This window comes from Desmodus rotundus, chromosome 5 (genome assembly GCF_022682495.2).
Source record: "Desmodus rotundus isolate HL8 chromosome 5, HLdesRot8A.1, whole genome shotgun sequence".
NCBI lineage: Eukaryota > Metazoa > Chordata > Mammalia > Chiroptera > Phyllostomidae > Desmodus > Desmodus rotundus.
The window spans coordinates 154,009,003-154,024,506 of NC_071391.1; the positions used below are offsets into that span (position 1 = coordinate 154,009,003).

At 41.6% G+C, this 15,504-nt stretch overlaps 1 protein-coding gene across 3 annotated transcripts in view; it reads left to right on the forward strand.

Moving 5' to 3' along the window:
• The first annotated feature begins 683 nt into the window (after positions 1-683).
• The window catches only part of DNAJC27 (DnaJ heat shock protein family (Hsp40) member C27), a 31,060-nt gene continuing 16,239 nt past the window's right edge, over positions 684-15,504 (forward strand). For 2 of the 3 annotated variants that reach the window (XR_006654324.2, XM_024553002.3), the window contains exons 1-3: positions 684-936; positions 7,698-7,780; positions 11,307-11,376. Coding sequence is in view for 2 of the 3 variants with exons in the window: in XM_024553002.3 (XP_024408770.2) it covers positions 850-936; positions 7,698-7,780; positions 11,307-11,376 (240 nt within the window). In the remaining variant the exon portion in view is untranslated. The remainder of the gene's footprint in view (positions 937-7,697; positions 7,781-11,306; positions 11,377-15,504) is intronic. The other variant, XM_045189216.2, reaches the window with a different exon arrangement.

The following is a 15,504-nucleotide window of genomic DNA, read 5'->3' on the forward strand; positions in this document are numbered from 1 at the left end:
TTAATAAATCTGCTCTCTCTTCCTGCTATAAACTCTGTGTGTTTGGTTCAATTCTTTGTCACAATCACCAGCAACCTGGTTACCTGTGCCTACCTGCGACATTGGCATTGGATTGGGGACAGACACCTATTTTTGACCAACCCCTCTTCTAGGGTCCTGGAACCAGGACCAGGGTCCCAACTTCCCCATTTCCCTGGCTCCTGACTCAGCCTCTTGGGGAGTGAGAGCAGGGGAAACATAATATTCGAACGTGAGGGGTGAGTAGACCAGCGTGGAGGGAAGAATCTAGAGAACACCCCAAACGGACCATGGTCTACTCAAATTTTTAGCTAGCTGATCCTTAAACTAATTAATCCCTAATTCCAGGGGATCCCAGCAGGAGGCTCTACCCTAAACAGCCAATAAATTTCTACCGCTTGGCAAGGAACATAACAAATGCCCATGTCCTGGTGCCCCTGCACACAAAGCCGCACACTCCACGAAGAGAAAACTCCTGCAGGCCAGCCGCCCCTACAGGTTGCCCACCTGCCCAGGGACTCTCGCTAGGCCTCCGGATCCCAAGTTCAGATGACCACAAGCTCAACTCCAGGACCTGGCAATTACGTCACGCCTCCCCCTTCTAGCATCGCGAGACTCTTTCTCCCTCCCCCGCCCCCCCCCCCCCCACCTCCCCAGCCCTACTCTCCCAACCGCCTGCGCTGCTGCAGCGCCGCAACGGGGATGGCGAGCCGCGGAGGCCGAGCGGTGACGATAGCAGCGGTTCCACCATTGGATGAGGAGGCTTGAGGGACGGGCCAGCGTTGTGAACAAGGAGAAGCTAAGGCTTCTGGCCCCGAGAGAGCGAGGGCAATGGAGGCCAACATGCCGAAGCGGAAGGAGCCTGGCAAGTCCCTGCGCATCAAAGTCATCTCCATGGGCAACGCCGAAGTGGGAAAAGTGAGTACCGAGCTTGTAGGGGCGGGACCTCAGCTCGGCGGAGCGAAGTGCCGATTGGCTGGGAGGGCGGTCACTCAACAGCCTGGGGCCCAGCCTCCTCCCCGCCCCTGAGAAGGCCCTGGTCTTCCCCTGGGAGATGGGGTTCCTCGAGGAAAACTCTCCTGACCTTATTGACCTTTGGGTTGTCACCTCTTTCATCGATGTCACTTTCCCTAAGAAGGTGTCTCCCTTGGCCCTTAACCCAAGGAGGCCTAGATCCTAACGTCAGACCGTCTGCTCGTCTGCTTAGATACCGTTTCTGCGTTCTAGGTGACCCACCCAGGACTTAGAGATGGAGAATAAAAGTTTACTTGCCCCAGGCAGTGCTTGGGAGCCCAAGGGAACTTCTCCTGTGGGGATGGGGGATTTGTAAAATGTTTCTCTGCAGACCTGGAGCCCAGAATGCAGCATTTCAGTCGTAAATAGCACTGATGCTGAGATGTTTCACAGAGAGGTACAATGATGTCAAGGAGCCTGGGTTATTTTGTTGTGCATGTTTGTTTGGTTTTTATTTTTGGTGGTGTCACTTCCTCCGTTCCCTCAAAGATGCCTTAGCTCCACTGCCTTTTTCTTTTCTCAGTCTGCTGGGTATCCGCTATAAGCTCTCCCATCCCATGGGGTGTCAGGGGGGTTGGTGGGCGAGAGGTGACCGGACGTCTTTACCTGAATGATTTCTAAGACTGCCTCCTCTCCCGCCCACATTGTCTCTCCTGGGTAAGTGGAAGCTGTTGGTTAAGAACCTCTCAAGGTCATCACGTTAGTGACAGAGACAGTATTAGAACCTGGGTTTTCACACTCCCACTGCAGAGCTGTTTCTGTGGTGTGCATGCTACCAAAATCAACCGCAAATAGGATCTCCCTGCTGAAAGAGCTGTGAATGAGAGTGTGTAGGCCTGTGCCTTGCGCATGGTTAATGCTCATTTGATGTTCATTAGTGTCTTTTCTTTCTATTTAGCAGCATTTTACCACTTATGTATCTGTGTATATATGTAAGTACTAACATAGCATTCACTGAAAGGCAACATTTACTGAACATCGGCTGTGTGCCACGCACTGAAAAGAAAAGAATAAAATGCCTCTAGAAGGTTATGTACTAAACTGGCAGAGAGCGCGTGCACCACTTTTGTAATTGTGTTGCTTAATGGTGCAACATTCGAAATAGCCCCAAATGTCATGTCACTACACGCACTAAACATTGTTCTAGATTTATTAGCCAGTGCAATTAGATAAGAGAAAAGTAAAATAGGAAGTACTGGAAAGAAAAGGCAATATTACCATTATTTGCTAATGATAGAATTGTTCATCTAGAAACCCTAAGAGAATTAACTGAAAAGCTATTAGAAACAATGAGAAAATTCAATAAGGAAAAATATACAAAAATGAATAGCTTTACTACACAAGACTATAATTGTTTGGAATATCTAATTTAAAAAAGTATTTTAATTTGCAGGGAAAACCAAAATAAAGTGCCTAGGTTTAAAATTAAGGAGAAATAGGTAGGACCTATATGAATAAAAATTCCACTCTACAAGGGACATAAAATTACATAGGGGAATGGAAAGATGTTTCTCCTTAATTAGGATCATTCAGTGTTGTAGAGATATCAGTTCTTCAAAATAATACACAAATGTAATTCAGTTCCAGTCAAATCAGCAACAGGGCTCTTTCTTCACAACATAGTAAAAGGCACTAAGACCTTATGAAAAACTAAACACGAGAATAACCAAGAAGACTGTGATGAAAGAAATGAAAGGAGAGTGATATACCAGGTATTAAAGCACATTTTAAAATTTCCAAGATATTCCTATTGATACTGGAAAGGGAATACAGGGACATCAGTGGAATAGAATGGAGTCCAGAAATAAACCCAAACATACAAGGAAATTCAGTTTACAACAAATGTAATTACATTATGGGAACATAGGGACCATTTAATAAGTACTATTGGAATAAGTACCTACTGTTTGGAAGTAGATCCCTATTGCATTTCTTTCTCAAAAATAAATTTTAAGTGAATAAAAGATTTAAATGTAACTTAAAAATTTTGTCCTTTAGTTGTAATAGTAGCACAAACTCACTTTAAAGAATTTGGAAAATATAGAAAGATACACAGATAAACAATTTTAAGTTAAAAATTAAGGAATGCTCTTGTATATAACCAGTGGATCCAAAGGCAAGTGCCAAAATAACTATAAAGCAATTAAAAGGATAGCATCTATACCAAAATCTTCAAGACAAAATTAAAGCTGCGGTCAAAGGGAAATGCATTATTTTATTCATTTCTAAAGAAGGGAGATAAAAACTAAAGGAATTTAATGGTTGCCCAACTTTGTGAATGTACTAAAAACCATGGGAGTATACACTTTTAAAATGTGAATATTATGGTATGGTATATCTCAATTTAAAAAAACTAAAAGAACTTACTACATTAGAAAAAGGACACAAAATAAGCCAAAAGAGAGAGGGAATTCTCTGGAAAGATTGATGAAAAAGAAAAGTGCCTAAAAATCTGTTTAAGAAAAAAATAGAGAAAGCAGAAAATTACAAGATTTGTACTGAAAAGGAGACAGTCACATTGTGGAAGAGAGTAAAGGAATGATCAATACTACCTGCAGTTCTGTGGGAGTGCATTTGCAAATGTAGAGGAAATGGAGGATTTTCTAGCAAAATACAAATTACCAAAATTGACTCAAAAAGTCCAATTGACCAGTTACCCCAGAAGAAATTACAAAAGAGATTTATCATTTAAAAAGGTATCAGGATCAGGTGGCTTCATGAATAAGCATTATTTAAACTTTCAATAACACATAATTTCAGTTTCTTAAGTCATTCCAAGGCAAAGAAAAATATGAACAGGACTCCAGTTTACTATTTGAAATCATGGTAACCTGAACAGCAAAACTTGATATAGTATCAACAAAGAAAAGTATATACCAATTTCACACATACATAGAGATGTGTAATTTCTAAATATCAACAGAGAATTCAGCAATATAGCAAACATAATTCACCATTAGAAAGTGGGGTTTATCATAGGAATGCAACCATGGTTCAATATCAAGATGTCAATCAACATAATTTGTTATATCAACTGATTACTGGAGGGAATATTTATGGTATGTGCTGTAAAAACATTTGATATAATCAAGTAGTCAATTCTAATAAACACTTCATGATAAAACAATATTTGTTATCAGCCAACAGCAAACATACCAAATGTTTTACCAAATGTTAAGGCCATTTGCATTAAGCATAGGTACAAAAAAAGGATACTTGCTATTTTCCTTTGTTATTCAGCATTGCTTTTTGGAGGTTCTAGAGATGCAATAAGAAAAAGGAGATTCCAAAGGGCTTAATACTCTCTGTGGGAGAATCCTGAAGTTTCTCTGTGCGTTTTGTTTATATCCAACTCCACTTTCAGCACTGGCGGTCAACCTGCTCCCAGAGCCCCAACCCAGTTCTCAGGGTCCTCTAGGATCTGAACTTGTCTAACACACTCACCACTGAGTCTTAGTGTCAACAACTGTGAAGCTTGCCCTAATTCTAGATTTCCATTTGCAGTAAATACCTTCCTGTTGAATTGGGCTTCTCTCACTTGTGGTCAGAAGTATCCCTGCCATACTGTATTGTAGTATATGTTTCTCCCTGCATATTGTAGTATTCCCTACAGTGTTGTACTATACTTCTCTGGAGGTTGCTTTTCTCTCCTAACAATAGATTATGGCCATACCTCCGAGTTGTCTGCCAAATAACTCGCTCTTCTTCATGGTTGTGTAATAGTCCATGATATGCAAGTAGTCCCTCTGTCGATGAGAATTCACTTTATTTCCAGCGTTTTCCCTACCGCAGTTTTGCAGTAGATACCAGTGTGTGTCTGTGTGTGTAAACATATAGGCATACCTAGATTTAATGGCCTTCATAGATCTTGTTGTTTTTTACACATTGAAGGTCAGGCCACCTGCAAAAACATGATGACTCACTGAAGGCTCAGGTCATATTTAGCATTTTTTAGCAATAGAGTATTTTTCAATTAAAGTGTGTACATTGTTTTTATGGACATAATGCTATTGACCACACTTAATAGACCACAATATAGTGTAAACATAATTTCTTTTTGGTAGTTATGCCGATTGCTCTTCAAAACAGTATCTTTCTACCACTGGTATGCAGGTACCCTTTTTCCCACAGCCCTGCCTAAACAGGTGTTGTCATTCTTTTCATTAGTGAGAAGTAATTTTATTGTTACTTAAATTTGCGTTTCACTGCCTGCAGGTGAAGTGGAGCGTCTTTTCGGATGCTTTTTGGAGATTTGGATTTGCTCTTCTGTGCATTGCCCAAGTTGTACTCCCTGCACTCAGTGTGTCTAGTTTGGAGACATGTACTTTTTGCCAGTCCTGTTAGTTACAAATATTTGCCCAAGTATGTTATTTATCTTTTAATATTCTTATAGGTGTTTTGCCACGCAAAAGTTTTTATTATTAATTATTTATATGTACTCTGTTATGTCTGTCTTTTCTTGTGTGGTTGCTGGGTTTCCTTTCTTGACTGAAAAGATTTGCTCAGGCTATGCTCGTGTTGCGCAGTTGCTTCTGAAATTTGTATTGTTTTATTTTTTGATACTTAAATCATGAATTCATCTGTAGTTATTTTTGTATAATAGGGAAGTTAAGGGCCCAATTTAATTTTTTTCCAGATGGATAATCAGTTGTGCCAGTAGCATTTTACCAAATGAATCATTCTCCCCCATTGACTTTAAATGTGCCCTTCATCACTTCTTAAACTTCCTTACGCAGTGGGATCTATTTCTGGGCTCTCTGTCTTGTTCTGCTGACTTATTTGTCTATTCTCATGCCAGTATAATACTGTCTTAATTGGTTCCAGTCTACAGTTTAATATCTGTCAAGACAAATTCCTCTTTGTTTTTCATACTTTGATTAGTAGTTCTCAGTTGTTCCTTCATATGAATTTTAGGATAATTCTTAAAAAAAAAAAAGACTCAAACCTGTTAAGGTTTTAATTGGAAGTGCATTAAAAAAGAAAAGTACTTTAAAGTCTATTTAAGAAAAATAATGAAAGCAAAAGAATCCTATTTTATGTCATTTAACTTGGCTCCCAAGAGCCTGAGGACCAGGGACCCTGTCACCTCGTGTTCCAGGGAGCAGCTATTAACACTCTTATTTAAATGTGTATTCTTTACACACTGGACTAGTGTGTAAATAATGTACTAGAGTTAAAGGACTTCCAGGCCCCTTAATCTCATGAATAGAGTCTTCCTCCAGAAAGACTCATTCTGTCCGTTTTTTAGTATATTGTGAGAAAACATTTGTGACGCACTTTCAAGCTATGATGTGATTTTGAAGTGGCGTCTCAAGGCAGTCGTCCCTTCACACGAGCTTTTCCTGCAGTTCACAGGGCGCTTACTAAGTCCTTTTTACAGTAACTGGCCTGTTTAATTCACACCGAGGCGCATCAGGAAAGGATTTAAGCACAATAAACTCCACTACCAGCACTTCAAGGAAATTATAAGTTTCACGAGGGCTAAGGATTATTATTAATATATAAGGCATTTTAAATTGGTTTTTCATTGGCGCTGAGATAATTCTGCAGAAGATATAAAGAAGAAACCCCCTGGTGTTGCCCTCACATAGTGTACCGTCCGGCTGAAGAGATACGGCAGATACACGTGTGAAAAGGCAGTTAACAATACAAGGCAACGTGTGACTGATGGCACGTGCGTAGTGTGTGGGTGTTTAATAGTGGATAGGTAAAGTGCTAGAGGAGTTCAGATGCGGACAAGATCTCCTATAGCCTGAGTGTGCAGGGTTTGAACTGGGCCTTAAAGATACGTAAGATTTGAAAAGATGAGAGAAAGCTTATTCCGAAAGTCGGGTTCAGAGAACTTTGCAGAAATGGAGAGTTTATATGGAAGAGGGTAGGCAGAGAAGACAGATTAGGGCCGGATTATGGAAGACCTTGAATAACAGACAAAGGAATGTGCACTCTGAGCTCTTGGCAGTGAGAAGTCACTGAAGATTTCCAAGTTGACATAATGGTAGTGCAGTAATGGCTGAAGTTGGGAGGAAAAGGAGGCAGAAAGAGACCAATTAAGAAGCCCCTACACGTTGTCTAGGAGCAAATGATGACCTAAACCAAAGTGGTGTTGATGGCAGTTGGAGCGGAGAGAAAGGTGGAAGGACCATTCAGGAGAAGATTTAAAGCGGCTCAGAATCAAACATGACTTTAATATTTTGACCCTCTGTGATTGGGACAATGGTATATAATTAACAGAATTAGGGTGTCAGCAGGATGAGCTGTTTTAGGCGTTGCATATAAGATTAGTTTATTTTCGGACTTGTTGAATTTGAGGGTCCAGCAGATATTTGGAGATGGGATCGGGTCTTGGGAAGGAGGTCAAGGCTAGACTTAGATATTTTGGTGATTCTGTTGAAAGGACAGTAGGAGAGAGGTCTTCAAAGAAAAGAGCACAGGGATTGAGAACTAAACTAAAAGCATAGCCCTAGTTGACATTAAGGGGAGAATTTACATAATTTTTATTTAAAATCTTCACTTTTAGCTTTGTTTCAGTTATTTTATACTTTTGGCTTTTAAAAATGCTTTCTCTCTCTTAGTGATGAATGAGGAAACCATAATGAAGAAATGTGTTTATTTTGTATGTGTTCTCAGAGAATACTTACTAAAAGTATGTATTTTCACCTTTTTAGAGCTGTATTATAAAGCGATACTGTGAGAAAAGATTTGTGTCTAAATACCTTGCAACAATTGGAATTGACTATGGAGTCACAAAGTGAGTATATCCTTTCTTTGGGCTTGTAAAGTACATAGAAATTCAGAACCCTTCTAAAATGATCTGTCTGGAAGTAGAGATTCTGAAGATAAATTGGGAAAGGATAGGAGTGAGACCTTTGCAGATAAGTAGAGATCATGTCATTCACCACTCTCGGTTCCCCTCAGTTCGTCACGGAGCACATTCTATTCGCCAGGTCCTGGGTTAGGGACAGGACCTGCGGCGTTGACAGTGTCAACACAGCTCATCTGCCAGGTGACACAACTGGCAGATGTCACCTTTCAGGAAACTTGTTTCTACAGAAGGAGGTCCTATGAGCAGGCGTGTTTTTAGAGCATTTTGAAAAATTCTCTCTAAACAGCCTAAGTTTTTTGTGGAAAGTGTTCTCTCAGAGGATTTTATTGACTTGTGATCTTTATAGCCTGTTGGACTTGAGAAAAAATGGTCCGGGAAGAGTGACATTGGGTATAATTGGCGCTTTATCTGGAGGTGAATCAGGAGGGGTTGAGCTTGGGAGATAGTATTGCGTTATAGGAAAAGACACTGCCCAAGAGTAGAACTGAGGCAGAGAGCCCATTCCCTACAGGTGGACCCTCGGGCACTCACAATTCCGGCCCCCACCTGCCCGCCCCCTGCTCTCCTACTACGTTCCTTTCACGCGTTATTCTCCATCCACACGAACTGCCATCGTACTTTCCTGTCTCATTCTGTCCACCTGAAGTGGCCTTTCCCCTCATCTCCCCACCTGTCGGTGTCCTCAAGGTGTCAAGTGCTCCTGTTCCCATAAGGCCTTCTGAATACCTCCTTTATCATTCACGACTCATTTTGGTTGCAAATGACAGAAATATTAAACTTCTCTTGCTATTTATGGTACTTACCATAAATTGCCTTATATTATTATTATTTGTATAAATTTAATATCTCCTCCTAGATTCTAAGTTCCACAAAGAAGGGGCGGTTGTGTAAATTATCCCCAGGTGCCTGGCACAGTGCTTGTACATAGAGATACTCAGTAAATATTTATTGTTAGGAAAGGTAGATCTATCTAAGGAGGAAGTTGGCAAGATTCGGATATTACAGCAACATTCAAAAAGGTAGATAAAGTGGCGTGGGGTGTACCTACATGTCAGGGCTCAGGATGTCATCAGCGGTGTGGTAGGATATCCCTATTGAAGGCAGTTTTGTTTTGAATCATATAAGTAGCTAGTTTATTCATCTAAGAAATGAGAATCACCATATTATGACACAGAACTGTAGTTTAGTCAGTGGATTATTCCGTTTCTGCCTGAAATTTTTTTGGAGAAGATGGTCATCGCACTGTGAGTCAGGAGGATATAACTGACAGAAACCCAACCCAAATGAACTCAAACAAAAAAAAAATAAAAAAAGAACATGAATCAGTTCACATAATCCAAGTACACAGATGTAGCTGGGCCTCAGAGACGGCCGAACCAGGGACGGAACAGAGCCAACTATTTCACTGCATCTCTCTCTCCCTAGGTTTTGGCTCTACGCAGCTGCCATTGGCTCCCAGGCTCACACCGTAAATGTTACTCCCAGAGAGGGACCTAAACTAGTATTCCAAGTTTAAAAGCCCCAGGGAAGGTTTTGGTTGTCAGGTGGGGACAGATGCTTTTCCCCAGCTCAGTTGGCTGTGGGACCACTAAGAGCCCATTTGAACCACAGTTGGAAGAAGAAAGGGGTGGGCGGCTCTTTCGGTCCATGAGAGCACTAGACGCCCTTCCCTTCCGTCCAGTTTTCAATACAGTGGAGCTCAAATTTCAGTGTGCTTAAGAGTTACTTGTAGTTTGTCAAAATGCAGATTCCCGAGACCTACCTACTAAGATCCTGATTCACTGGGTCCGAGGTGGGGCACTTTTAACAACCCCCCCCATAGTCGTGCTGCTGGTGGTCCTCAGGCCACAACTTAGGAGAGCACTGCCGTGACGTAATGAATTACCTTGTTCCTCAAGGTAATTTTCTCTGGCTTCTAAATTAAAGAGACCGCTTCTAGTTTCAGCGTGTGAGCACATGTATGTTACTTCCTGACTCTGGTATGCTTCGCTTCCATCTTTTCTCAAGTGCCATCTCTTCAGAGTGAACTTTCCTAATACGAATTATTGTACCAGATCGTCTCAAGATGCTCTCATATCCTGTTACTATTTTGTTTTGTTTTGCTGTTCTCATGCTCACTTTTATGAGCTGGATTCTGATTTCACAAACACGCATCTCACACTTGATGAAAATACGGTAGAGAATTCAGCAGTGAAGAAATCATGGTAAGACCATCAGTGGTGGTGGTTAGTTTGATGTAAATGCACAAGTAGTATGAAACGACTGTGGGAGTCAGGGTTTCAGAACGGACAGCAGATGTTATAAATTTGGGCAGAGAAGAAGAGGAATGTGTAAACCAGAGGGTAGCCTAGGGTCAGTGAGGGCAAGTGCCGATTCCTTCTGCTCCGCAGGAGGGAGTCATGGCAATGCTGTACGAAACTGAAATCTGTTATTTTTTTTAAAAGTCTCTAATTTGTTCATTTATGGTTAATAACCTCTATTCTCTAACCTTAGAGATATCTTGTAGGAAATAATATTTCTGTAGTGAGGGCACATTGATCTTTAAAGCTCAGTAATTCCTCCCAGTTCACTTCAGGGGTTTTTTTGTTGTTGTTAAGTTCAATGAAAAGTAAATTTTATGCTTTTTATTTTAAAATAGTCTAATCCTGTATTCATTAAAATATTGGTCTACTAGTCCTACCTATGCACAGAAAGAGTCTGCAGTGATTTCGTATTAAAGAAGGTTCTTTTCTGGGTGACGTGATCTGGGCTTCCTTCAACCTGTCATCTCTGTAGTTGTCTTCAGCGTTTGAGTTATTCGTGATGTTTTATTCATTCCTTTTCCAGTAGTGATTTTTTAAAAGGTCTAGAAGCAAACATGCTACGATGTTAACAGTAGTTGATTCTAATACCAATGGTTGTTATTTCCCTTTTTGTTCTTTTCTCTGTTTTCAAATTTCTGAAAACAACTTGAGTATTTTTATTGCTCAAGTGAAGACCAAGAAAATTGCTCAAGACCATTGCTTCAGAAAATTAAACAGATGTGAATAATATGATCTCTGTTACTGCTCTGCATGGGAACCAGGGATAGCCACTAGTGATTAAGATGCCTTCCTAAGGGAGGTAAAACATTTTGTTTCCCTTCATCTCGTCCCTACTTGTCCCAAATCAATCTTTCTCGGTACCATAGTGAGAGCCCCCGTTTGCTAGTGGGGGGTCCGCGCTGAAGTGCCCTGAGGTAAGCTGCGGGAAAGTGAGAGCACTTTCTCCACGTGGGCCCAGGTCCCAGTTGTTAAAAGGAAGACGCTGCTGGGTCCTGCTGTGAGGTTACCCGGAATCGGGAAGAGGCACTAAGAAGCTCTTTTAAATTTCGTACACACACACTTCTGAGATGTGTCAGTGACCAGTAATATTAACGTGGATGCAGAAAGCATGACCTGCTTTGGGACTTTTTTCCATCTGAACATTTCAGGGTCCAAGTCCGAGACAGGGAAGTCAAGGTGAACATCTTCGACATGGCCGGACACCCGTTCTTCTACGAGGTAAGAAAGCCTTTCTGAGAAACTTGTACCCAGTGTTGTCAGTGGCTTAGGGCAAGATCCTGAATTTTCTGAAAGAACCCACATCAAGTCCTGCGCAAAACCAGGTAAATGTCGCTGGCGTGAGACACGCGAACCTTCGAAGGACTGCCTCTTACTTAGAACCTGAGCCGAGCATGCAGAAGGATGGTTGCGTTCATACTTGGACCTCAGAATTGAGTAACGGGACTTGTGACATAGCAGGGTACCAGAGGGGCCTTCGGGCCCACCCCTCGGCCCCACCCCTCGGCCGAGTGAGCTCTCCCCCAGGGAGAGCTGCGCTCGTTTACTCTCATCCATCTCTCAGTCTCACGCGGCTCAGAATGAGTCACATGACCGCTCTCTTCTGTTTTATCTTGCTTGGGTTTTCGTTTTCCCCAAGGAAGCTTTTTGCTCTTTCATAATTTGGCCTTTCTCTTCCATTCTTATCTTTATCATTTCCTTCCTTTTGCTCGCTTTGGGTTTATTTTGTTCTTGTTCTGTGTTCCTGAGGTGGGAGCTTAAGTTATTAATTTGAATCTTTCTTCTTTTCTAATGTATGTATCTAGTGCTATAAATTCTCCTCCTGGCACTGCTGAGCTTGGAGGAGAATTTTGATGTATTGTATTTTCATTTTCATTCATATTTCATTTCATTCATTCAGTGTGTTCTTTTACTTCCCTGCATGCCCTGGCCAGGTGGCTCAGTTGATTGGAGTGTTGTCATGTACACCAGAGGGTTGTGGGTTCGATTCCCCATTGGGGCACATGTCTAGGTTCGATCCCTGGTCAGGGCGTGTGTGGGGGGCAGCTGACTGGTGTTTCTCTCTCACATCAATGGTTCTCTCTCTTTCTCCCTTCCTCTCTCTCTAAAATCAATAAAAACATATCCTGAAGTGAAAGTTTAAAAATATATATATATTTTCCTTCAGACTTACTGTTTGACCTATGGATTACTTAGAAATGTTTAAGTTCCCATGTGTTTAGAGATTTTTCTGTTATCTTTCTATTACTGACTTCTAGTTTGATTCCATTGTGGTCAGAGAACACAGTGTATAATTTTGATTCTTTCAAATTTGTCAAGGGTCCCCCCCCCCCCCCATGGCCCAGGGTATCGTCTATCTTGGTGTGTGTTCCACTCACGAGCATTCTGCTGTTTTAGATGGAGTGTTCTATAAATATTTATTAGATTCTGTTGTTCAGTGGTGCTGTTGAATTCTTTTTCGTCCTTGCTGATTTTCTCTTTATTTGTTCTCTATCAATTGCTGAGAGAGGGGTGCCTACGTTTCCAACTATAATTGTGGATTTGTCTGTTTCCCCTGTCATTTCTGTCAGTTTTTGCTTCACATGTGTTGCAACCCTGTTGTCTGGTACATGCACACTTAGGATTGCGTTGTCTTCATTGTATGATTTCATTTTATATAACGCCCCCTCTGTCTCTGGCAGTTTTCTTTGTTCTAATGTCTACTTTAACATTAATGTAGACATTTCCGCTTTACTTTGATTAATGTTTACCTGATACATCTTCTTCTGTCCTTTTTCTTCCGGCCTGTGCATATCATTGTGTTTAAAGTGGCTCCATATAGACAGTACATTGTTGTATCACGTTTTATTATCTATTGGTATACCGACTCCACTTACACTTAACATAATTGTTACATGTTAGGGCTTAATTCTATCATTTTATTTGTTGTTTTCTGTTTTTCTGCCTCCCTGTGGGTGACGTGACCACTTGTTGAATTCCATTTTGGTTCGCCTACAGTGCTTTAGGGAACCTTGCTGTGCAGCTCTTTCACTGGCTATCCGCTGGTGTCGTCCTTTCAACAGTTCAAGCGTAGCCCTGTGATTCTTCTTCCCTTTATGTTCCTTTGTCCTCCCCTATTTATAATATAATCATCTTAGATGTTTTCTCTACATACATTGAGATCCACATCGGACAGTGTTTAATTTTTGCCTAACTGTCCAGCATAATTTAGAAAACTCAAGAGAGAAGGAAAGCTTATTGTATTCACCCGTATTTGGTTACTCTATTCTGGCATCCTGGTATGTTCCAAGGTTCCTTCTTCTGCCACTTCCTTTCTGTTTAGAGAGCTCCTTTGGCCATTCTTTTAGTTTCCCTTGATTGAGAATGTTTTGATTTCCCCTTCGTCCCTGAAGACTATTTTTGCAGGTTATAGGATCCTGGGTTGGTATTTCTTTTCTTTCAGTGCTTGAAAATCCTCTGGCCTCCACGATTTCCAGTGAGAAATACGCTGTTGTTTGAAGTGTTTTTTTCCCCATCCAGGGGGTATTACTTTTCTCTGGCTGCTTTCATGATTTTTCCTGTGTTTTTAGTTTTAGAGGTTTAATTATGATATGTGTTGGCATGAATGTCTTGGGGTGTTTTTTATGTTTGAGGTTTTCTCCACTTCTAGAATCTGTAGGTTTGTGTCTCTTGTCACATTTGGGAAGTTTTCAGCCTTTATTTCTTTGAATACTTTTCCCAGTCCCGCCCTGTTTTTTCTCTCCTGCTGAGACCCTGGTCTTGTTGTAGTCCAGTGTGTCCCTGAGGCTCTGTTCTACTAATTAATTAATTAATTTGTTTGGTTGGTTTTTCCTCTTTATTTTTTAGATTGGGTAATTTTTATTGTGCTGCCTTCTAGTTCTCTGATTCCTTCCACTGTCCCTTCCATTTGTTGTTGAGCTCAATTTCTAAGCTTTTCTTATTTCGGTTATTGTATTGTTCAGTAATTTATTTTTCTAAAATTTCCACTTGGCCTTTGCTTGAGTGGGTGGGGGTGGGGAGACAATTCTTTGAGGTGTCTAGCTGGAGTAGAGTGGTTATCATCTGAAGTTTCTTGTCTTGTGAGGCTGCCCCCTGCTGGTCTTTAGTATAAAGGCAGCAGGCTTTTGTTGGGCTTTGATTTGTCTGCACCCTGTGGCATTTCCAGGCCAGACTTCCTCATCCCCAGGTCTTGGATGTATGAGGCAAAGGAAAGCCCAGAAAACCTACCATTCTGTCATCCCTCAGGTCCTGAGGTCCCTAGCTTGTCTGCCTTTTCCTCCCCGCCTTCCAGAGTCATCTTATGCATGTTTTATGTCTGTAATGTCCAGGATTTTTACTTGTACTTAGCAGAAAGAATAGGGAAAACTCCATCTATTCCATCTTCTGGAGGAAGCCTAATTTTTAATGACTGTATAACCTTTCATCTTGTGACTATACCCAAAAGCTTAGATAAAATGTTTCCTTTTAAACATGAAGCCTTATGGTGGGTTAAGTCAATCTCACAGGAATGGAACACTATTGGTGAAAAAAGCAGGGACACCCTAGATGCCCACAAGTTTGACAGGCATTCTAACTCCCAGAAACGCCAACGTGAATCTTAGACCACACCAAATCACGTAAAATGGAGAGTTTGGAGACGCCTGAGAATTCATGTGGTCCACACCCCTGCCTATTGCAGGGTTTCTTTCTGTAGCATCCTTGGTTGATGGCCACTCTTCATTCACCAGATACCAGCATGCCAGCTTCCTTCCTCAACACTGGAAACACATAGCCTCTGTTCCCGTGGAACGTAAATATGGCAGAAGAGACACGTGTTAAACAAACGGCAGCCTGCTTGGGAGCATCTCACATCTGGACCCAGCTTGTCCAGGTCAGGCAGTGCTGTGAACGGAAGTGGCGTTTAGACTCAGTGTAGACGGATAAGTAAGAGCGCTGTAGGTTGGTGGGAAAGCAGGAACAACCCAGCACACAGGACAGTTTGAGTGGTGCGGACCGTAAGAGTTTGGAGAATGAGTATCTGACAGTGGGGTCTCGCTGCTTCACAAGTTGCTGTTTTACTGACTTAAAACTTGAGAAGAACAACTTCTCCCTTATGCAGGCTGCCGTCCTTTGACTTTCGCCACTGATGTCACTTGGATTTGAAGCAACATAGACTGACTCTGTTCTTCTACAAGGGAGCCTTTCTAATATGTGTTGATTTCTTCCTGTCCAGGTGAAACATTTTTTTTTCATTCCCGCCACAGCTAGACCTGTCGGCATCTTCTGTGAGTGAGCTCTGGTCAGACAGGGGGCTGAGAACTGAACATGGCTCTCCAGATACTGGCCAACTGCTGAAAAACACCCAGTGTT